The sequence below is a fragment of the Ceratosolen solmsi genome, unplaced genomic scaffold (genome assembly GCF_000503995.2).
Source record: "Ceratosolen solmsi marchali unplaced genomic scaffold, CerSol_1.0 scaffold57, whole genome shotgun sequence".
In the NCBI taxonomy this organism is placed as follows: domain Eukaryota; kingdom Metazoa; phylum Arthropoda; class Insecta; order Hymenoptera; family Agaonidae; genus Ceratosolen; species Ceratosolen solmsi.
In genome coordinates, this window is record NW_011948427.1 from 1,490,510 (window position 1) to 1,516,338 (window position 25,829).

A 25,829-nucleotide genomic window follows, 5' to 3' on the forward strand; every position below is an offset into this window, starting at 1 on the left:
AAAATATTATTAAACTGCAGTTCATAGGAAAATTTAAAGAAAGCGTATAATCATAAATTTTATAATTGATATAAATATTTTTGGCATAGTTTCAGATTGCAGTATGATTATAGTTATAAAAGTACATTTTTAATTATTATGAGTCAGAAAGTACGTTTTTATAAGTATTAATAAAATTAACTTTTGTATTTTATAAACTTTTCCTCTAAACAGCCAATAATTTATATTTTTCAAATTATGTTATACAATATTATTTAATAAAATTGAATATAATTTTAATTATATATGTATTGTATGTATGTATTGTATTTGTATGTATGTATTGTATTTGTATGTATGTATTGTATTTATATAATTTTATTAATTTTTAAATTTAATTATTTAAAAAGAATTAGTACAATTACGTAATAAAACCTACGTACATATATATCTTTACATTTGCATATAATCAAATATAAATTCTCCTTTTCAACTTTTCATTTATAGCTTTGCATACAAATATAATTTCGTTTTTATTTAACATTTTTTTATAATTATATATTCTTATGCAGACTAAAGAGAATTTAGATTTTTTCAAATATACTGTGTTGAATGTATTTATTTTTCAAATGTAAGTTATTATTAGACCTTATTTTATTGTATGATTACTAGGGAGTAAATATTTTTCATATTTATAATAATAAAACTTAAAATTTTATATATACTGTTTCAGTAGAAAAAATAAAATGTATTCGAATAGGTTTTTATTCTTTATTTCTAATTGAAAAACTAAAATAAATAATTTTTAAGTAAAAAAAGCTATTAATAATATGTTACATATTTATTTTATTGATATTGTACAATAGAATTTATGTCGAAATAATAAATATAAAGAACCGCAGTAATGAAAACAAACTGTAATGACCAAATTATTACAAAATTATCGCACATGTTTCATCTTGAAAATCACAGAACTATGAAATTTTCCATATGTAAGATTTTTCCGATTAAGTATTAATACTAATTTAATAAATAAAAACATCGACATATTTTGTTTATATTTTGAATATTTCCTGCATATAAGTACATAAAAATTATATTTAAATAAGATTTTACATATATAATTTTATTTATTTTCACAAGTATCTCTCTAGAAACTTTACTATGTAGATCAAGTTTTTACGCGTAAAATATATGATTATTACTTCCAATAACTAAAATTTTGTACTTTAATATCGCTTAAAGTTTATGTATGAGTGTCCATTCTATTTCCATATAATTTATGAAATTTATAATGTATATATATTATATAAATATTTAATTCATATATTAATTTCCAAAAAGTTAATAACCAATATAATATATTATATTATTATTATTATTATTATATTATATTATTGATATTATATTGTGTTTTCATTAAATTAAAATATTGTTTCATTAATTATTTTTATTTTATTTGTATTGTAAAGATATGAACATTTTTTCTTATGCATGCTTTTATTCAGTATTTGTTTTATAATAATATTATCTAATACATGTTTCATTGAATAGATATACATTTCTTTTAATATTTTCATACGCAAACTTACGTATCTAATATATTTTAAATATGCATATATATTAATATATCATTTATTATTTGAATCTATTTTGTTCTTTTTACATCAATGCCAATTAAAAAAAATATTTAAAAGAAAAATAATGTAGATAATAAAATTATAAATTGCATTTTTAGATTCATCTTTTTAATTTAATATTGCTTGTGTTACAATTACTTGATCAACATATAGTTTTTAGTAGTGATTTACCAATATTTTATTGAAACCAAATTTATTACTTTTGTTAAATTTTAAAATTTAAATATTAATTTAATAATAATTTTAAATATTTTCATATTATCGTAGATTTCGTGCTAAAAAATTTGTGAAAAGTTCAAGTAAAAATTATATTCAATTCATATTTTTATGTAATATATTTATTTTCTTGATAATTTTATTACATGTGAATCAAATAATAGAATTTATCAGAATTATTATTTTAAATAATATCTCTCTAATAAAATTTAAAAAATATTTACAAATATTCATTTTCCACAAAGCACTTATTTATAAACATTAATTATATTAATTAATTAAATTTTTTTTCTGCAGGTGCAAACAATTATACAGCAAGTGATATCTTATTGCATCGATTTAGAAAGAAAATTTAAAGTAGCCAATATAAGAAAGTAGCAAAATCACTTAATTATTAACAAGTATTGTAGAAATATAATTTATTAACTACATATATGAAGCCAACAATATTATTAACAAAATGTTTTAGCATTTACAAATAGTTATAATAGTTTTCGATAAACAATCGATTAACAAAATTTAATAACCTTTTTTTAATAAGAGTTAACATTCATTTTGTGGTTTCTGAAGTTCTGTATTTTGGCAAAAACATTTTCTAATACGCACAAACGTGTATCTGATCTGCTTACTCGCACGATTACACGTCGTTAAAACACCGTGACCGAGAATTTATTGGATCATAAAGCGCTTAAAAAATGACTCTCCGCTCTCATTCTTCATTATTTCAGCATATTATAACAGTTGTTCCAGAATTATGCTTGCATTTATCCATTCAGCAGTGTTGACATCGAACGAGTCCTACTTCATCACAATTCATGCATTTCAAAGCTACGAATTCCGTTGTAAAATCGTTGCGGTGCATTGATTTCTTACTACCATTGCAAACAGGACAAGGCAGTAGACAATAACCTCCACATACTTTGCACGTATTGCAGGCATCTAAGCTCTGAAATAGAAAAATAACCTGAAGTTTAGAAAGTATATTTTTTAAGCTATTTTATATTTTTATTTTGTAAAGATATTAAAATATATTTATATCAATATTAATAGAATATATTAATTACTGTACAAATGTTAATTAATATTAATAATAATTAGATTCATTCACACAGACAAAATAATATGAATTTCATGAAATAATCAAACAATTTCATGATAATAATAATAATATAATAATAATAAAATAGTAATAAATAAATACATAGATATTATTATTATTATGAGAAACTTAATAATTCTGTTATTTTATTACGAAAGAAATCTTTTCAATTATATTTATAAACAAGTTTATTTACATATGGATAATTAAATATATGTGGATAAATAAAGGTAAACATTTATAAAATCAGATAAACTAATTATATTATTTACAAACATGGAGAGAGCGATTGAATAATGCTGTTTTTATAGTTAGAATTCTTAACTTTATTTACAATAAACTTATATTTTAAGTATTATACGATCCTGCATGGATCTATTAATTATATATAAGCTTATAAATAGAAATATGTATTTAGTAAAATATTCAAATGAAATTCAATAGTAACCAAAGAATTCTTCAGTACTCAACTATTGTCATATAATGAAATATAAAATATAAAATAGTAACTCACTTTGTAAGGTTTCAGCATTAAGCGTAATTCACCAGACTCGTTCAATTGTTCCACGATATCAGCATCCTAAAAATATAAAAAATAGAATGCATAAAAAAATAACAAAAATGTTAAGAAATTAAATATTAAGAAAAATAAAGCATGATATTTTTAAAATTAATTTATAAAAATATTTTTAATACAATATATTTTAATATAATTGTATGTTTATGCATGCATATAATTATAGTCAGTTCAAATTTTATAACAGAATCTGTTATTTTAATAATATTGCATAAAATATGGTCATTTAAATGCTTTATTAGTTTATCACATTTTAGAACTTCTTTATATTTATAATACTTAATTAATTTTTGGCAAAATTGTTTGCCCTCTGTCCTAGTACTTTATAAGAATAAAAATTAAAATAAAAGTATTACAAACTTTTTATTTTAATAATTTTATAAATAAAACAAGTATTTATTTAAATATACTATTTATTTAATTTGATCTATTATTTTTATTTTTTCCAATAATACTTGCGAAAGGAAAGGTTTTTAAATAATTAATTTATAAAATCCATATATTCAATGAATAACGTTTCAACATTAATAATGATACAGTGTAAGACTCATATATTATAAATTAATATGAAATATAAAATTACTTATTCGTATCTTATTGTTTTTTTATTATTCCTTTTAATTATTCTTCTATTAAATAATTAATACTTTTTGCTTATTTGTCTGTTATATTTTATGAAAAAATTTTATAAATTAAATATTTTATTTAATAAGTATTATTTACAAATGCAGGATGGTTATAAAAAGAGAAAGAGAAAGAGAGTGAGAAAAAGAGAGAGAGAGAGAGAGAGAGAGAGTCGTTCGGTGCACGAATTACGCCCTACGTTACGAACATACGTAAACACATCCAGATAGGGAGAGAAAGTGAAAAAAGGGGCTAAATTAATGTTGAATCAGCTTTGTGCGGATCTTCGTTCAATTTACCCGCGAAACATATGCGACCCCCCCCCCCCCCCCCCCCCATTACACCCCACCCAACAATATATGAACCCCCTCATTAAAAGTATACGAGGGCAGACGAATGTCAGTAGATTGAATGATCATCATCATTCAATGATTATGATCCTTCCTATTCGTTCTATATTTGAACCCGTAAATACGATAGTATATTGATCACAATTTTCGTCCAGCCATTACATTTTTATATTTTTTCTTACATAAATAAAGGTGAGATATTCAATCTTGTGATAGTTATTGTTCTAGATTCATTAGTTCATTAGTTCTTCATCGTGAAGAAGTCATAGTTTGTAACGCAGGTAATCTAACGTGACTGTTAGGGAAGAATCATAGATCACGCAGAGCCGGCATGAGTCTTTTTAATTAATATGCTCAGTTAAAGATATATGATCTAAGTTTTTCAATAGCTAAAAATTTATATTTCTTTTTTAGTATACTTAATTTTACATAATTAAGCATTCCAGTAATTATAATTTATATGTTTGTAAATTTTAAGAACATTCAAGAATATAGCTCATATTAACTATTCTAATAATATAAATCGTTTTTTATAATTTAAATATAAATAGGTAAAAATATATATTAGCTACATTTAAAGTATGCATTATTCCAGAATGAATTATTTATTATTAAAGGACTTTATCTACAACGGCATCTGTTATTTCGTCAAGTCATTACTCCTTTATAAAAAAAAATTTGTGGAGACAGTAGGAAAACAAATAACGAAAAAATGAAAACTTATAAATTTTCAATGTCCAAGAAGCATTACAACTACCAGATTTTAGTTTTTGTTCTTTTAAATACAAATTTTTATAATAAAATTTTTAGAAGAATGTTGTCAGTAAAATCTGTTTAATATATTTATAATAAAAATTGAGCAAATAAAATTATAAAGGTGTGTGAAAGTTTCTTTTCCTGATTTATTAATGAATTACTTTAAAAAAATTTTAAATTGAAAGTATAAGCATGGTTATGTAAACAATTGAATTAATATACCTTTACGAGTTTAAATATACCAAATAAAGTTTTGATATATCATTATTTTACAATTTTATTTCATATGCTTTATTAGTTTATTTAACTTTTTCTTCTTGACAATTTACTTTAATATGTAAAGCATATGTATTTTTTAATATTCAGAAATATCGACACACGATTTTATTCACTAATATTTTTATAAAATTCTTATATAGAAAATCCATAGATCCATATTGATAGTTATAGTTTCAAATGCAGTTTCTTTGTATTCCAGTGATATGTTTTTACCAATTTTTTCCAAATATTTATATACTTATAAATTTAAATAGTGTGAATTTGTATTACGAAGCATATATTCATATTCATATTTAATTTATTGGGGTTATCACATACTTGCATCTTTTTAATAAATAAATATATTCATGTCCATATTAATAAGTTACGTAGTCAGTAAAAATTACAAATAATTTAATTTTTTATATATTCAGTACATTTATAAGTGTATGTAATAACAAATTATATAATTTATATTATATATATTATATTATCGGATTTATCTATTGTTATTATATTTAAATATAAATGTATTATATTTATATATAAAATTATAAATTATAAAGGTAATATTAGAATTATGTTACAATCAAGTACATATTATTATTATATCTCTTAACTATAAATTGCAACAATAATCTTGCGTTATAAGCAATAATAACTTACCCCAATATATTGACCGTCAATAAAAAGTTGTGGCACTTGTATGGCTGAGCAGCCAATACGATCTCGAAGTTCGGTCTGTGACTCGGCTGACATATACAGATCCCGTTCCTCGTACTTCACCATGTGTGTCCTAAGGATCTGTTTGACTAACACGCAACGGTAATATGTCTCTCTTACAATACCCATAGTTGTTGTATATACAACTACTTTTCCAGCATCTTTTATTTTGTAATTCTACGAAACAGATTATTTTAAAATTAAATTATAATGTGAATAGAATTACATTAATAAAAATAGATTATAACTAATAAATTGAGATTTCTACTTTCATCATTTACAATTATAGATATTTTTTCAATAAAAATTATACTTATATGTAATTAAAAAAAAATTAAACACTATTGTCATACAAAATACTGTGGGAAATTAAATCTTAAATGATTTATTTTCTTTATTAATCTAAATAATAGAAATACCTGCAATCTAACTATTATTAAATGTTAAAAACAAAATAATAAATTCATTTATTTTGAGCAAAATGAAATTTTGTTAATTGAAAGATATCTTAATGCTTTTTTTAATTCAATAAACAATGAGTACTAAATTAAACTTTAATATACAAATATACATGTACGAAAGAAGTAAACTACATGTATGCTTATGAATTTTAGAAATACAAATTCGTCAAATGTATAAATTAAACTAATTATAATTATTATGATAAAAAATGAATATTTCATATTTATAAATATCTGTTTATTTATATTAAATGAAGAATACACGTTTTTATAACAATATGATTATAGTAATTTATTATAATTTCTACATGTTCAATTTATTATTGCATACTCGTCGTTATTACTTCTATATGTTGATATTATTTTGTTCTGTTAATGAAAAAAGATAATAATATAATATAAAATAATTTACGATTTATAAAGAATAAATTGTAATTTAAATTAACAATTTTTCCACGTATATATTTATCACATGTCAGCTACTTTAAATATTAATTAATTGTCTAATAATGTAATAAATGTGGTTTACTTGTATTAAAAAAATCATCTGCAAATTCTAACTAGTATTTTTTATTAATTAAGCGTATTATAGATAAAAAATAAATTAATGAAATAAAAATTATGTCTTTATAATTTCAAGATCAGTTAAATTACAAATAACTAAATAAAATAATAATTTTTACATTCACATTATTAATTTTATGAATTATTTTTGAAAGTATGTATATATTTAAAAGTTCTTATAGCTTCTTCTTATAATTGCAGATTTTACATCTATAATCGTTAATATTACACATAATACATTATACATGTGTTAATAATAAATACATATATCATTTAATTTAAAAATTATCGATTTTTAAAATAATTTTACGAATCAGCTCGATGAAATGTTCAATTATTGGTCGCATCTGTCTTACTATTCTGAATATTACTTACATATCGTGTTTTTGTGTTCTTATTTGATTGTAAATACGAGTCTTTAATTTATGCACATAAAAATACTTATATTACTTATATTAAAAAAACTTAAAAATATTGTATACGTTATTAAAATTGTCTAATTGATCATTGTTTATATTTCTGCCTATAAAAAATTTAAGTATATAATTATCTGTAATTATAACCAAAGAAAAATGTTATCATTCACGAAACTAATATAATTAAAAAGTTTTCATTATAAAAATTTTTAATTATAAAATCTTAAAAACATGTTCAGTTATTAAATATTATACTTATTGGTATTTTCTTCAGTTTCTAAGGTAATTGATCCAATTTTTTAGCTTATTATTTGAAAGGATCCTTAAAATATTTTCCAAAGCATTCCTAAAGCCAAAATAAGAGTTTCAAGATGGAAATACTAAAAGTCTATACAACATATTTTTATTTGTTTTTTTCTATCAGACTATTTCTGAAGCATGTACTTTTATTACGATTTAATGTTTATTTGTATTATATGTATTTTAACCTTTCAATCTCTTACTTATATATAATTATTATGTTTTTGAAACTGTGAGAATATTTTTGTCTTTGTTGAATTCTATTTAAATATTTACTTAGTTAAACTACTTATAATTTCAATTGTTCGTATCCTTTTTGCCTAATAGTTGTTCAATCTATAAAAATTTATATTTAATTGTTTTATTTAAAATTAATACAAATTATTAATTATTGTTTCTCAAAATCTAATAAAATCAATATTACTTTAATTTATTAAAAACTAAAAACTTCTATTACTTTTAATTATGAAATTTACATTTGAAGATATTATACTAATTAGGTTTTTTTATATTTCAGGCACAGTAAAAAAAAATTTTAGATTGTACTATTTCAAAAAGCACATTTTCAAAAATTTTATCGAAATAAAATTATTCAATGTATTTTATGTATATGAAATTATCCTCATTATAAAGTATAAATTATAAAATATATAACTAGTTATTATATTTATTTTCTTAAATTATGCTTTAGATATCCTTTTTTCCATACTTTTATTTTCTATTTTTAATTGTAAATTTGCAATACATATTTAATTTTGTCTTTGTATATATTATTAGTATTATTAGTAATATATATTATTAGTACAATAATATTTTTTAAATAATAGACAATTTGTCTATTAATATTATTGACGAACGTCTATATTTTTTTCAATTTAAACTGCATATTTTATTTTATTCTAAAATACCATAATTTTTATTTATTTTAAACAATTCAATTTTATTGAATAATTTATCATTTATAATTGTAAATTACTTATCTCGTATTATATATATTTATTATAATAATTCAAATATTGAATTATGTTTTTTGTATAATAGATTTTATTAATTTAAAAAATTTATCATTAGGTATTCGCTACTATAAATATATTGGAAACTAATAGAAAATATAGGATAAGTAGTACAAAAACATAATTTTGAATAATAATTTTTCATCTTACATTTAAAAACATTAGAAACTACGATATTAGATGTAATATTTAATTTGATGTAATTTAATTTAATTTAATGTAATTATTTAATTTTATAATAATTTTTTTTCATTTCGAATTTCATTCGTACTAAATATAACTTTATTCTATATCAATTTTAATCATACTTAGAAGTTATATACAACTATAGTAAATGAATAATTGTTCATAATTAAATGCACTTGCTATTCCATCACATACTTAATAGAAGTAAATATTTGCTCATTTTGGTTTGCTTATAAATATGCAATGAAATCACTAGCGGTATTAAAATAGGATAATGTTACAACTCATTAGGTCGTTCATTGGCAGTAAATTACCGCTATAATACTGTACCACACACCGTCAGTATCCACATCTAAGGGATTTACGCTATCATAAAATCTGTTTATTTATTGGATTTTGAATGGAAAACTCTTTAAAAATATTTATTATGCCTTCATGTTTATATTGATATTTTAAAAATTGTTAATTTTATATTTAAAAGAGAGCATCACTCTAATTACTTGTTTTCCGCCTATAACAACAAAAATTTTTTATTTGCTTTATTTACGTTTAATTATTTGTTTCGGCTCGTTCGATCAAATTTGATTCTGAATCAAAATTTCCAATGATTTCTTCTATCTTAATAAGGCATAAACAATTGTTTTCGTAATTGTAATCTGCAATTGTTTTTAGTATGTAATAGGTATCTATGTTTCCTTAGGTATTGCAATAAATCTATTCATTTTGGCCTATTCTGTTTGCTTTTATTACTATTCATAACTCTGTATTTCTTGCATGGATTTTTTAAAGCTTATATGTTCTTTAATATTATTACAGATATTCTAGTTTGATATTAATATTTAATATAAGTTTGTTTACAATAATTATATTTGCAAAGATGTAATACACAAAATCTCTGGAAATCAACTGTTGATGCTCAAATAAAATTAGAAAATTGTAATTAATTGTATTTGTAATTAATTCCATATAAACATATATTTTTCTTGAAGTAAAACCGATGGGAATATGTACATATTTCTTTAATTAAATTTTTATTTAAATTTTATTACCTATTCAAATGATAATGAATATTAAGAGAATTACTATTGTCAATTAAGTACAATTATATAATATCATTTGCGACAAATAAGGAATCAGCCAATCGGAGTTCCACATGTTTAAGACAAAAAAGAAATAAGTTTATTCGCAAAAATAAGAAAATGCTTTATTAAAAAATTTTCAAACGAGAAAGGACTAGAATAATTGTTAGTAAAAAGATTTAGAGATAAACTATGCTATTATGATTAACTTTATACGTTGCGTAAAAGTGAAATCATGAATAAATTTGTCACTATATCTATATTTACATATATTTAACAGAATTATAATCTATCTACAGATGAAGGCATAATAGAAATATTATTTTATATTTTGAAATTTTATAAATATACATTTTTACATTCTAACATTACAGCAATTATAAATAATATATAAAAATTATTTTTATAATTGATCAAAAGAAAATAATATACTTTTTTAAATTTTGAAAAAATATAGAAGAGTAAAAAATATTATTAAATACCGTTGCGTATTGAAATATACTAGAATTAAAAGTTAAGAAAAACTTTTATTTTTTCTTTCGAACCAAATAAAAAATATTTTAATGTGTTTTATTATGTTATAAACATGTTAATTAAATTAGTATATTATTATCGTTACTATTAGTAAAAAAAAATTGTATCCAATTTGAAAACAAAACAGTTTTTCAGGCCATATTTGTATATATTAATTACACTGAGAACTGTTCTTAAAAAATATAAAATTTTGTTTAAAGTCATTACGTATACTAAAAATATGACTGAGAAAAAATAGCACAGAGAAAATAGATCCGCTAGTTAGTTACAACCTGCGTATTTTATTTTACAGGCTTCAGACTAAAGATCGCAAAACTAAGGAGTAATATACAAGATTTTTCTATTTCCATAGAAGATAAGGCATAGATGCTCTGTAATAGCCTTATTAATAAGCTTAGTAGACCAACTAACATACCAAAATTTTTATACAATATTTTTATTATGATTATCTTTTATTAAATTTCATTTATTCAAATTTATTTTCTAAAATTTTAACAAACCTATGTAAAATTTTTTCATTTAAACTAGAAAATAAAACATTTTTTACAAATCCAATGGTAAAAATATATATATGAATAATACATTTTTAAATTCTTAGTTTATATTAATTTTAAGATCACTGTTGTTAATAAAACTTTATATTTTTTCGCTGCAAAAGACTTAAATAACTATTAAATTACTTTTACAGCATCAGCATTTATTGAATTTTGTCAAAATAAAAGTTTGTTTATACACGTATACTTACACACATATACGTACGCATACATAAAATTCAGCAAAGTCTAAGATAAATAATAAAATTTATTTAAATAAGCATAATAGTAAGAATTTATTATACATATATAGATGAATAATACACTCATCTATATGTATGTATTGAACTTATATATAAAGTTATACAGACGCGCGCGTGCGCGTACATTATTTAAATTTGTTTAAAAGAGCGACAAACCTTACTAGTGAATAAACCAATACCATACAACCAACAAATCTATTATATAAATTTTGAGTTTTATATTGAAAACTGATTCTATTATACTACAGATATTTAATAACATTTATTTATGAAGGTGCTAAAACTAATACAACAATCTTAATATTCTTAAAATTAATATATTAGTTACATATTTATGTATTAATAAATTATATAGTTACTTAAAATATATTTTGATATATATATATGTGGATGTATGTACTACAGTATCAATACTACAGTCGAGTTAAATATTTTATTTATTTGTAATATTCGTTATTTACTTTAATACTACATACTGTTCATATGAATAAAATAAGATATTAGTTATATGTTAATGTATTTCAGTATAATAGACAAATAATTTTTATACGAATTAAAAATCTAAAGTAATATATAAACAAATTTTATAAATTTAAAGTGTATTTCATTATAATTATTATGAATTAGAATTTTTAGATACTTAAAATATTTAAAATATTTTCAAATATTTCTATTTTAAAAGATATATCTTTAATGATAAGTATTTATCGGGTAAATAACAAAGAATTTATTAATATAAAAATTAAATATATAAAAACTAGAAATCATTTAATAATATCATTTATATTATAAATATTAAACATTTCTTCATTAATGAATTGATTGTTTTATCTTACTTCTACTTTTTTATATTGGTAATAGCATTATTTAAAACAAATATTAAAATATATCACTGAAGAAATAGTAGTAGTAATTATAATTTTAATATTGCTTAAGAACCTACATGTAATATATTTTATTTAAAGAAGTTATAGGATATTCATATAATTTTTAGGGCAGTTAATTGCACTGGTAAAAACCTAGGCAAAAATCATTGATTTAGCAGCTAATTTATCAATGTCAGCATTAGTAGAGAAATTTGGTACAATCAAATATATTCCTATAAAAGATATTTTAAAATGAGTTTATTAAATATTTATATACTGCATAAAAAAGCTTCAAGCGTATAATTTACTAATGATCTTAAATTATTTGAAAGTGTTTACTCAAGTAGGAATATTTTAATGAACTTAATGTAACGATCATCATTTACAGTAAGATTTGAGTATCTTTTAAAACAGAAAAATTCATTGTCGGTAATGCAAAACAAAATCCTAATTAATGAAGAATGAACATTGTTAAAAAAGAAAAAGTACTTAAGGTGCAGTGTGATTGGGTATTTTACTGAAATTATTTTTAATTCAATTAGGTTACTGTCCAATTTTAATGTTGAAAATGAAAACCATATTATACAATTGAAGATATTAGATAATTTTTTTTTAAACATCATTAACAGTGAAGTTTAAGTATAATTACAGAAATTTAATGATATGGTATCGAAATAATTAATATTTACACCTATATTGTATTATGTTTATAATTATGAATAATATTAATAATAACTGAATGATCATAAAGATCAGAAATAAAATTTATAAAAACTGATGAAATAAATTATACAGATAGATTATTGTAAAGAAAAGTACAAATGCCAAAAGAAAACAAATACCAAGAAACAGTTGGTAAAAAATTTAAATCAATTAATAATCCATAGAGGTAATTAATTAGGTATACCAGAGAAAAATGATAAATCCATCAATAGGAAGTTTTTAAATGGCATTGAGTTATTGAGAAAGTCTAATTATTATATTTCTAGAAAAAAAAGCATCTAACGGATTCTTAATGTTTAAAAACTTATTTCTCAAAAACAAAGATTAGCAGATAAAAAGAAAACCATTTGAAAAATAGTGTATCATTATCGACAGAGGACATCGTCCTACAATAAAAATATACAGCAAGTAATTATATAAATAAATGTAAAGATATTAATTTTCAGTAAATTATAGTTATTTAAAAGCTCCTTTTTATTATCTGATTAATACTTATACTTTGTATTAACTTCAGTAACTACAAATAAAATATATTTTTTACACAGTTTTGCATAAGTACAGTGTTCTACTATAGTGCATAGTATAGGGTTATACATATTACATTTTTTTTTATTAATAATGATATATTTATCATACTTAAATCGTATTTAATAATCGTATTTATATAGACCCTTACAAGAAATAAATAAATAAATCGTATTTAATAATCGTATTTATATAGACCCTTACAAGAACCTTAATTTAAGCAGATCATGTCGTTAAGGGTTACAGTTTTGGAAAAATATTTACAAAAGAGATAGTTCCATACATATAATTTAATTTGTAATATCCAATTGTTGATAAATTAAAAATATTATTGGCTAATATATTAAATTTTTTACTGTACAAATAAAAAATTATATATAATTTATATTTTGATTAATTTCTTTTACCGTAAATATTTAATAAAACGATAATTCAAACTAGTTTTAAAAGAAAATATCAAATATATGCAAAAGTGTTTTTAATTATCAATAAAATATAATATGATAAATAAAAGAAATTTGCAAGAAAATTAAAAATAATAAAAAGCTTGTCTTGAGCCACTAAGGACTATGCATTACGTTGTGGCACAACCTGACCCGCTTTCTCTTTTCCCACACATTTTACCTCGTAAACACGTTCTAATACTAGACATTCGCAGCATTTCTTACCAATTCGTTGGTTGTCGAAAATTCATTCAATCTAGATATATACATATTATTACTATTAATATTAATACATATTAATACAATTTATTTTTATAGAATTTTTATATAATATGTATTATGTATATAGAATATGTATCAACAAACTATCAATCCAAATTTTATTCTGCATTTTATTGTTAACTTACAAATGTTATTTCAATTATAAAAAATACGATTATCTATTGCAAATATATATTTTTATTACTTTTATAATTATTTTATTATTTCGAACACATGTACAGGGCAAGTTTATATAATTATTACTTATTATGTAGTTGAATGGAATTTATTTGTCAAATAATCTCTTGGAATTCCATATTTTCTAATTTTTACATAATTCTATGTAGCTACATTAATTACAATACTTTTATGACAAATTAAGATAAGACTACAAGATGTGTAGTTAATTGTTAAGAAATATTAATCTACTGATTTAATACGTTATTGAGGAAAAAAATTAAAATTAAAAACAAATTAAAGTAAAAACGGAAATTATTATAAATTTTCGAATTTTATTGTTCTAAAACTGTAATTTATTGAATTATTTATGCGACATTTTTATATTATATAAAATTTGTACTACATTTTTATACGCTATATTAATTTTGTTATAATAAACGTTGCAAATATTAGCATAATTATTATACTGATATATTTGATATTTTATAACAAAATTAAAGATTATTCTGTTCAATGATTATAATATATATTTTTAATTAATTATGGAGTTAATTCATAAAAATAAAAAAATCGTAGTTACTTTTATATGAAAATATGTTTTCTATATAAAAGGAAACAAGAATTACTATCAGTAATATAAATATTTCGTGTTATTACTATAAATCAATAATATTGATAAGATATATAATTATCATACTAAAATTAATTTTTAGTCAAACTAGACTTACTGTTATAATATCAAACAAATACTATTAGTATTAAAAAATGAATTTCCATGACATGAAAGAGTAAATTTTAAATATTTAATATAATTAGTATTGGGATATAGCTTGCATACTTTTTAATATTTATAATTTACTTTTGTTATGTTGTTCAAGATCTTTTTCTGAGGTTGAAGAAGAAAAATTCTTATTCCAGTTATGTGAAATAATAAACATTAATTCCGTTCTCATAAATACATCCAATTTACAATTAATTAACTCGAATTATGAATACAAATCAAATAACTATTTATTATAAATATTATTAAAATTAATAATATTTTAATTAAAATAAATGCATTGATATATATTCATTTTTTTTGGATTTAGAAATTTAACTAAATTGAAAATTAATCTTTTATAATTATTTATAATGTAAATAGTTATGAGTATTTTATTAGTATAGTATAATAGTAAAAATATATTTTAAATATATATATAACAACCATAAAAAATATGATCATCTACAATACTAATAAACTTAATAACAAATAATATAATATGAGTTTATACAATTTAGAGGGGGATGAGTTGCTTAAATACTTGATTGTAGTATCAAAACTTAGTATTTATTTTAAAAATTATAAATATACTATAACTATTTAAAACACATTGTCATAATCGACAAACTATCAATCCAAATTTTATTCTGCATTTTATTGTTAACTTACAAATTTGTTTCAATTATAAAAAATACGATAAACTATTTCAAATATATATTTTTTAGAATTTTGTAAAATTTATTAAAGAAAAATATGTTTACACAGTTTGCAATCTCGTTAATATCGCCAGAAATTAAATACCCCGTCTACTTTCTTTTCTAACTTTCTTTTAGAAAACCGAATACGTCATTTAGAATATTCGCGTCACCTGTCCATATATATATATATATATAACATAAACTAAAATTGTGACTATTAAAAAAAAAACACAATATATATATATATATATATTTGTTGTATGTCGACGTGTGTTTATGCATCTATGATGCATGCATTATATATGTAGTGTGTACTTTAATCAACGCTGCATACTACAAATATTATTAATTAATATATATATTTACAAATATAATACATAATTAGGCTTAGAAAATATTTAGAAATTGACTTCAAAAATATTCATTAAATCAACAAATTCTGAAACGAATTAAAAATCGTACTAGTTAATAGTATATAACAAGCGATTTTTTTGCAATATCTTTACTTGTAGCTAAGATGATAGCTTAATAAAAAATATGTGGTTATATTTGACTAATTATAAGACTTAAATAAAAGAATAAAGAAAAAATAATTTTTGTAAAATAATATATGTATTACATATTATATATTATAATCTTAAAATATCTCCGATATATTTATTATAAAAATATTTATTATAAAAAAATGTTACGCTTATTTCTGGATTACACTAAAACCATTTCTATTATAAATGAAATTTTTAAATTGAATTAAACTTTAAAATATTAAAATTAGAAAATATTAATTATTAAAACAAATTGCAGTGTAGTTTTTCTAAGTCTTTCAATTCCACATTAGAAAAAGCTATAACAAAAATAAAATATTTGTATTATTTGTAAAAAAATTACACATAAATTTTATTCCCATTATTCCTCGAAATATAGATTGTATAGAATCGTGTATAAAAGAATGTTCCAATGTTTTCTAAGAATTAATTTTAAAATACTTTTATACAATTATTGTACCAGTTGAAATAAATCATAAATATATCTCATTATCAACAGTATTTACAAAAAACAAGGTAGTTATAAATTTGTTTTATTATGATCAAATCAAATATGTTTATTCATTCTTAAAATATAACCTTATTTAGATTTGAACGAATATTTTAAATAGAAATACTTAAAGTTACTTTGAAACTAAAATTTTTAATAAATTCAAATTTGTATGACTGTGTTGAATACTCGGTTAAATACTGCAAGATGCGAATTATCTATTACAAACAATATATATTACCACCAGCGGACACTCAACTGAGTCGTTAATTTAGCTGATCTATAATTTTATTTGGATGAAAATGAATAATTTTTGCAAAAATTCAAGGGCTCATAATTAATTAATACGTTTCTTTTTAATTAAACCAATAATGATTCTATTTGTTATGTGAATAATTATTAATAAAATTATTTGTGTACATTCATTTATTAAATAGCATTATTTATGTAAACAATATTTATAGGTATTTAAAAAAATGTACGAAACTGAATTATCCTCAAAATAAGAAATGAAGTAGCGATTGTTACGAAGCTCTTTCACTATAAAAAAAAATAATCCAATTTTTGTACTATTCTAACTTCTATTAAATTGCATAAAATGAAATAGTTTAGTTTTTTTCAGAATATCAATAATTTTGTATTTCTTTAATTCTAATAAATAGGATTAGTTTTCATTATTAAATCTCTAAATACCGTTCTCACATAATCTTAAATGTTATATTGTTAAATAATATACATATTGTAATTAAGATTGAAAATTACTAATTACTTTGACTATATTTATATATTTGACCAAGCAATTAATAATATAGTTGTAATGTACTTAATATACGGTCGAATAAGACATCTTTTAATTTAACAGACTACAGTTAATTTTTAAAATTAAAAATACGAATAATAAATAAATGTTTAAAATTTGATTTTTCTTCTTTATGTTTATGAAAAACATGTCATCATTAATATATCACTTTTTAATTGTCTTTTATTCTTGTGTACAGAAAAATATATTAAAGAAAATATAAAATTTTCTAAATTATATAAATATAAAATGTTTCATTTTTTTACATATGAATTTAATAAAGATTCTTTTGTATTATTTATATCGCATTTAATCTTTATTTTATTAATATCATTTCTTTTTCACTTTCTAATTTTATATTTAAATTATTTATGCAGATTAATCATGAAATCTTATTAAAATTATAATGATATTATCTTTTTCATATTTAAAGAATTTCACACATGTTTTTGTTCGAGCATCTTTTTAAATTGGATAATCAAGTCTGTCACATGGTTGACATATTTTGCAAACTATAGAAAGTGGAATATATCTTGATCATAGAGTTAAGTCGTAACTACTATCTAATACCATATATAAGGGTTTCATAGCACAAAACTTCGTTTATGGTAGAAAGTAAAAAGTCGTTTTTATTGAAATGAATGGATGATGATTGGATGTCGATGATTGATATGCATATTGTTGTACCGTAATCATAAAATAATCGTATTATAAAAGCTGCAATAAAAAAAAACTTCTGCAGAAATGATATTTATATATAGAATATTTAGAAAGCTTAAACAAAAAATTTCAACTTTCAAACATTACTTGAATAACGAAATTGAAATATAAATAGAGTAGACAGAAAAATAACAAAACAGTCTGAACCCAACGATAAACGATAAATATATAACTTGAGAATACATAGTACTTAAAAATTTTTATATCAATTAGTAACACTTAAATTGTCTTAATAAGATTATATTTATAATTATATATATAATATAATTTTACGTATAATTTGATTATAAATATATTAACACCAAATGTATTGGTACAATCATACAATGGGTTATAACTTAATAATATATTATCACTTTATTATGTTTATCAATTTCAGTCAATCAGATATAATAATTTATAGTTCTTGAGGCATTTATAAATTATTTTCTCCTCTGTTATCATGAATTAAATATTAACTTGCTACTTACTAAATATTATATTAAGTATTAAAATAAAAACAATTAAATAAAATAGTTTCATCTATAAATGTAGAAACAATTGTTAATTGTTTTCTTAAATTTTAAAAATCAAAATGAAATTACATATAAAATATTGAATGGATTTCTTGAAAATACACCGTATAATATCAATTTTATAAATATATGTACATTGTAATTTTTAAATATTAAATTTAATTGACTTGTCAATTAAAATTTGTATTTGATTACATAACGAATAATTGACCGTAAGTATTACCTAATAATGTAATCATATAAGAAAAAAATTTACAATAAATATATTATATTATTCTGTCATAGCTTTTGCAAACAGTATTTATTATTAATTACAAAAATATACAATTTTAATAATTGCCAAAATATTTAATGGAATACAATACATTCAATATTTAAAATAATTGAAATTTATAAAATAATCCAATATGAAGAATGAGTAAGTTATTTCTGTAATAATTTATCAACGAATTAATTTTTAAAAGAGTCATTGATCTTCTTTAGGTTTTATATTCTTTCTACTATAGAGTATATATAATTTACTTAAAGAAACCAAAATATATAATGGATTATGCCATTGTATCTTAAACACAAGGAAAAATAAAACATTTTATTTAATTATATTCATTGTATAGTATATAAATTTATTAATTAGTAATTCTACATATGTATTTAATTTGTAATTATAAAACAAGATGAGTTCGCTCTATATATATAATTATTTATATTTGTTAAGTAATTTTAAAAGGATTTTTGTTATTAAGTATTTGTGTTGAAAAGTTTGGCGAATGAGTACTAAATCGAATGCCAATAGAAAAGCAAGTAGAAAAGGCAGAATAGGTAAGTAGGACATTCCGTAAGTGTCGTATATCGTTAATGTCCTCGGGGTATCAATCTCCAAGATCTACCGTTAACCGCACGACTCTCTTTCTTATCCATCACATTCTGTAAGTGCAAAACAACTACCAATACCAATATTGCATATTTAACATAAAATCTTATGCAATAATTTGTAAAATAAAAAATAAACTATAAAGACAAAAGAGGCAGAATTACGATTAACGTATATTAAATTAAAGTATTTAATACTATAATAAAATTATTTATTTTTCTGTATGTTAAATAGTTATTACTGATTGGTTAAATAAATGAAAATATTCAATAATAAATTCATTCGATATAACTAGAAAATTACACTTTATGCATAATATTAATTTGTACAAATTAAAAAAAAAATCATATACGATATGTAGTTATTGCAATCTACGCACGTGTAAAGTTTACAACAATATTTGAATGTTTATCATAATAGTAAATAAGTGAAAGAATACATTACAGAAAAGTTGAATTATTATTGCAAATTATATTTATTTGCAATGAGAAATATTTTATAAACTAAATTCATTGACAAAAAAATACAGAATGTTGATTGAAATATATTCATATTTATACTTTGATGATTTAAATTTAATAGCACATGAAAATTTTTAATATTTATGTGTAATATTAATCAATATTAAAAATTGTAAATTCACACAATTTTTGTTATATATACTTGTATATATTCACTAGAGATATTATCATATTATTTGACACAATTATTACATACAATTATTTTTAGCATTATTAACAATGTACGTTACTTCTTTCACTACTAACTTCTTTCAAATTCAATTATACGTATTATTAATAAAAAAAATTAATCAAAAATAATGACTAATATTTTCATTTGTTAAACATTATTTTATGTATTATGAAAAAATTCTTTCTATTATAAATAAATAATATATTAATTTTATATAATACAACTAATTTTTAATAGTATTGTAATTAAAAATATCAATTTAAAAACGTACACGTGTAAGTTGGATTTTATAAAAAGACGTCATAACAAATTGTTGGTAAAAAGAATAAAAATTAATGAAGCTCCCTAAAATAATGAGAAGATTTAACATTTGGGATGTAAGAATAATTTTTTTTAAAAATTCAGATTTCATTTTGCAATAAACTTTAAATCAGATTATATAAAATAACACATAAACATTTAATATCAAAGTAATCTAAACTTAATCTTAAAATATTAAAAAGTTATTAGTTAGAGTAGATAGTCTTTCTGTGTAAGTTTAAAAATTTAAAGTACTTTTTGAATACATTTATATTTCAAGACTAAACAAATATTGTTACATTCAAATTTAACAAATAGTTTTTATTTTAACTAATAAATTACTGATAAATGACTTCTTACTAATGCACTATCATATATATTTGTATTAAAATAGTTTCAATTGCATGAAATTCGATCAATATTCCATATGCGTATATTGCATCTAGAAACTTACTAGGTAAAAGTACAAAAATGTTTATTAATCGCAGTATAACCTTGCCTCTTTTAAGTTTTGTATTATTTTATCTATACCTAATATGATTACTTTAATGTATATCACTTAATTGTATATTGTAGTTTCCGACTGATATGACCAATAATTTATAACTTTATGCATATTATATGTTTTTAAACATTATTTATCATAAGTTAAAATTTTATATTGAATCATTTCATTTTAAATATTTAAATTATATTAATAACTTTTATTAAATATTAATATCCTTAATAACTTTTATCGTACCAATAAAAGAATAGTGTAAAAATAATTATTACATTTAAATTAACTAGTATAGTTCATAGATTATACATATAAATTATTTAAAGTATCCTCGTCCTAACTTCTCGTCAGTAGTTTGTAACTGTGGCACTCATACTACATTCATGTTGGTTTCTAAATTAATGTTTTATTTCCTTCTCATTTGATGCATATTTCGTACACGGTCTATTACTTTTATATACTTTTATTAATTTTTCAATAATAATTTTATAAGCAGACTTATTATTTTTAACTCTTCTTAATTTTATTCGACTACTTCCCTGTCGTAATTTGATACGTTATTTCGTTTAGTACTATTTGTACAGTTATCACGTATGCTTTGCATTATGAATTTTATCTCTAATTAAATAATTTAGAATAATTTTCTATACAATTTTTTAAAGTCTTGTATATCGATGTTTTTGACTACTTTCAATTTACCAACAATTTTTCATTCACAGTATTTAATTATTTCTATATCATTTTAATTAGTTTCTTTATTTGCTTTCTACGTATACCGTCTTCATGTGTGAAAATTGATTTGTTCTGAAACGATAAATTTCTTTGTATTCAATTAATTCTTCAAACTTTTAATTTTTCATATTATTTTTACTCTCAAATTGAAAATTTTTGTTATCATATTCACTCATTTCTTCTGATAAATTAAAAATATTTACTTTCTTTTATTTTTATTTTCTTTTAATGTTGTTATTATTATATTCTTGAGCAATACTTCTTATAATACTTATTAGTACGTTGATTATCAATTTTAAAATTCTTTTTATTTTCAGTATGAATTCCGGATAAAAATAACATCTAAGAATTTCTGTAATTTTGGTTAAAATATTTTTGGTCAAAATACTCACAAATTTTTTTCAAATGCTTACAATGAACAATAATGTATTATCTTTTTTATGTGTTAATTATGTTTCATTTTTTAATACATGTTTATCATGTATTTTTTTTCTACAAAACAAATGATTTTCGTTTGGTAATCAAAAAGATAAAATATTGGCATTAATACTACTTAATTAATAAATGATATCCTTAATTGATTACTATAAAAAGAAAGTATGCACATATTAGCAACTTTATCATTTTTAGTCTCAATAGAATGATCCTATTTGAAGTATGAATAAATATGAAGCAATATATGTCATTTTCTGTGTAAAAATTTAATCAGTTATGATATAGTTAAAAGTACGTTAACGGTATTACATTCTATAATACTTTTGAAAAAATAGATATTTAATATTTATCGGTGTTTTCTACGAGATCCAGATTTTAAGTCATTATTTATAATTTATAAGATGACGAAGTTTTTTTACATATTGATTTCGTATTAAATAATATGAATATACTGTTATTTGTTTAAAAATAGTCCATTAAATCTGTTAAATATCAGAACGTTTAATACGTTTTTAAATTTTATTAAACATTTTGAATAAAAAATTTATAAAAATAATCTGTTATTTATCTTTTTACTGTATTAAGCTGTTTTGCTTTGATTACACTGTAATAAAATTTTATTCTTAAATAAATTGTCAAATTTATTGATACAATTATAAATATATATGTAACACGAGATTGCTTATAAATGAACGTAAAACAAAATGTATAGTATACAAAATTCTTTTATAAATTAAATTCATCTGTATTGTTAATGATAAAATGATGCTGTATCAGTATTGTTTAAAATGTTTAGATCTTTAATAAAAGCAAATTTATTTCCAATTGTAAAAACAATTACTCTATATCGTGTATTTAAAACATTAACTTTATTATTTAGAAGTTTAATTCTACAATACGAAGATATATACTAAAACTACGTCTCTTAACTTCAATAAAAATAGAAATTGAGCAATATTTTATCACATTATAATCATGGCGAAGCGCACATGTCTTTTACATTTTATCATAAGCTGCCGATGATAGTTGATGATCTATCTACTTCAATTGCTATTAGATAACATATATATATATATATATATATATATATTCATTTAGACAAAATACAATTTTTAAACAAATTAATTAATTAAAACATTTATTTATATAATTCATATTGTAAGAAATTAATTTTTTTAACGAAGGGATACTATTTAAATGAATTAAATTTATATGTAATATAAAAGTATAAAAAAAAATTATTAGATCATTAATTACCATTACCATACCATTCCATTATATTTCGACTGATACAAGTTATCTAATTAACATGGCAAATAAAGTTGAACATAAATATTAACTTTATACAATATAAAATTTATAATTACACAATCTTTTTTACTAACCTTACTAGAAGGCTTCTGAAGAAATGTAGCTATACCCGCGCGCACGCGATTTTTGACACCGCGAACGGTCCCCTTGGCACTGCGAATGGCTTCCCTTTCAAGGATCTTGTAACCAGCGAAACATTCATCGTCATTCTCCATGATTTTTTCCTTATTACTATCTATGTTCTTAAGCGACTCTTCTCGCTCGTTTATGTGAAATTTATAATACCGATCATCCTCATACACATAATTAGCAATGGACGGATTATCATTAGGCAGCCCTTCAATCGTAACAATAACATTATTAATATTACTCTCTTGTTTACGTTGCCGATCTTCATAGGTACACTCATTTACCCTCCCTAATATTGAGTCAGTTGGATATGTAGAAGATGACTTCATATTTATAATGTCTGAGCTATTGATTATTGGCATTGTTGAAGTTTTCAGTAATTTTACCGTTCCTGAATTTAACGGAATTTTTTTTGAAGGCTTATTATAATTGAAAGATTCTTTCTTTGAATTATTTAACTCAGAATTATCTAAGTATTCATTAATGCTTGTAGCGTCATTTATAGATGTTACATTTTTAATGACATCCTTTTTATTCTTTATTGAATTTCCCTTATCTATACGATATTGTTTGACTGTCCCTAGCTCTAAGCTTCTTGAAGCACGAAATTTTACAGTACCACTTAATGGAACTTCGAGACTGTTTAATGAATCACAGCTAATACTACTTTCGTTATCATCACTATCTACTTCGGCTCCACTGCTTGTCAAACTTCCAGTCCTGTCGTGGCGTTGATGTAAATGATAGCTGTGACTAGCTAAAGTATTGCTAGTAGTAGTAGTTGATAACCTCGTAATACCTGTATTGGAAGCATTTTTTTTAGGTAAAGGTGGAGGTGTGCCATCTAAATCACTACAAGTGCCACTATCAAGGGTTTCAGAAGGTGAACTCTGACCGCTTGATATCACCATCATATTTAGTGGACTGTTATAATAGAAACATGAACCAGAAGAACGAGTAGTATTTAATGGTTCTGGTAGATTACTGCAGGACTTTTGATGAACTATTTCTCTATCCTTTGCATTTTCAGAAATAATATTTACGTTATTTTGAAGAAGTTTGTCAGAAATACATTCACTGCTCGAAGAATTAGAACTGTTACTTCCGATATTGATTTTTGTGTAAGGTTCGGTATTCATGGGTGTATTTTTATTATTATCATTTACAAAAATGTTGCTGTTGCTATTAGTGCGTTCATTGTCATCAGTTTCATTATCATTCATCCCATTGTTATTATTGGCATAAACTGTGTTGCTAGATTTGTCGTTACTGATGCTACTGGTTTGAAAATTGTATACTGATGAAACCTCATCATGATTAAGTGTTACAGCTGATATAACTTTACTAATATTGTTATCACACTTTGGATTAATTTTAATTTTAACTACGTGAGCCGGTTTTTTCATACTACAATTTTGTTGAGTGAGACATTCAGTACTACTAACAACGGATTTGACAATCGATTCATATCCGCTCTTCTCAGACTGAACTTCTGAAGCGATATTACTAACTTCTGTATGTATATCTACATCGGAAAAGTTATTTCCAACAAATACCGTTGCTTCACAAGCTGCAGTATTCGTATCTTCGTGAGAGAAGGCTTGTATTTTTGTTACGCTGTTAGTATAACTATCGTCGGTAGTTAGAGTTAAGATTGTTTGCTGCGCCTCAGATCCATGCTCTTTGCTATTGGGTATAAATTCGTGAGATTGATGACTGATGCCCGACTGATGGACCGTCAGTACCGGCGATACGCTCAT

The 25,829-nt window shown here is 21.4% G+C and overlaps 1 protein-coding gene across 1 annotated transcript; it reads right to left on the reverse strand.

Annotated features, from left to right (window-relative positions):
* Positions 1-2,372: 2,372 nt before the first annotated feature.
* Positions 2,373-25,829, reverse strand: LOC105363530 (hybrid signal transduction histidine kinase M). The gene is made up of 4 exons (XM_011501262.1): positions 24,015-25,829; positions 6,166-6,399; positions 3,449-3,514; positions 2,373-2,781 (listed from the first exon to the last, which is right to left on the reverse strand). The coding sequence occupies exons 1-4, from the start codon at positions 25,827-25,829 to the stop codon at positions 2,608-2,610; spliced, it is 2,289 nt and encodes a 762-aa protein (XP_011499564.1). The 3' UTR covers positions 2,373-2,607.

Excerpts from the sequence above, each read along its gene's own strand:
- LOC105363530 (XM_011501262.1), bottom strand. The coding sequence starts at position 25,829 with ATGAGCGTATCGCCGGTACTGACGGTCCATCAGTCGGGCATCAGTCAT. Across the intron at positions 6,400-24,014 it reads TTCAGAAGCCTTCTAGTAAG|AATTACAAAATAAAAGATGC; the intron begins GTTAGTAAAAAA and ends TCTGTTTCGTAG. Across the intron at positions 3,515-6,165 it reads TTGACGGTCAATATATTGGG|GATGCTGATATCGTGGAACA; the intron begins GTAAGTTATTAT and ends TTATATTTTTAG.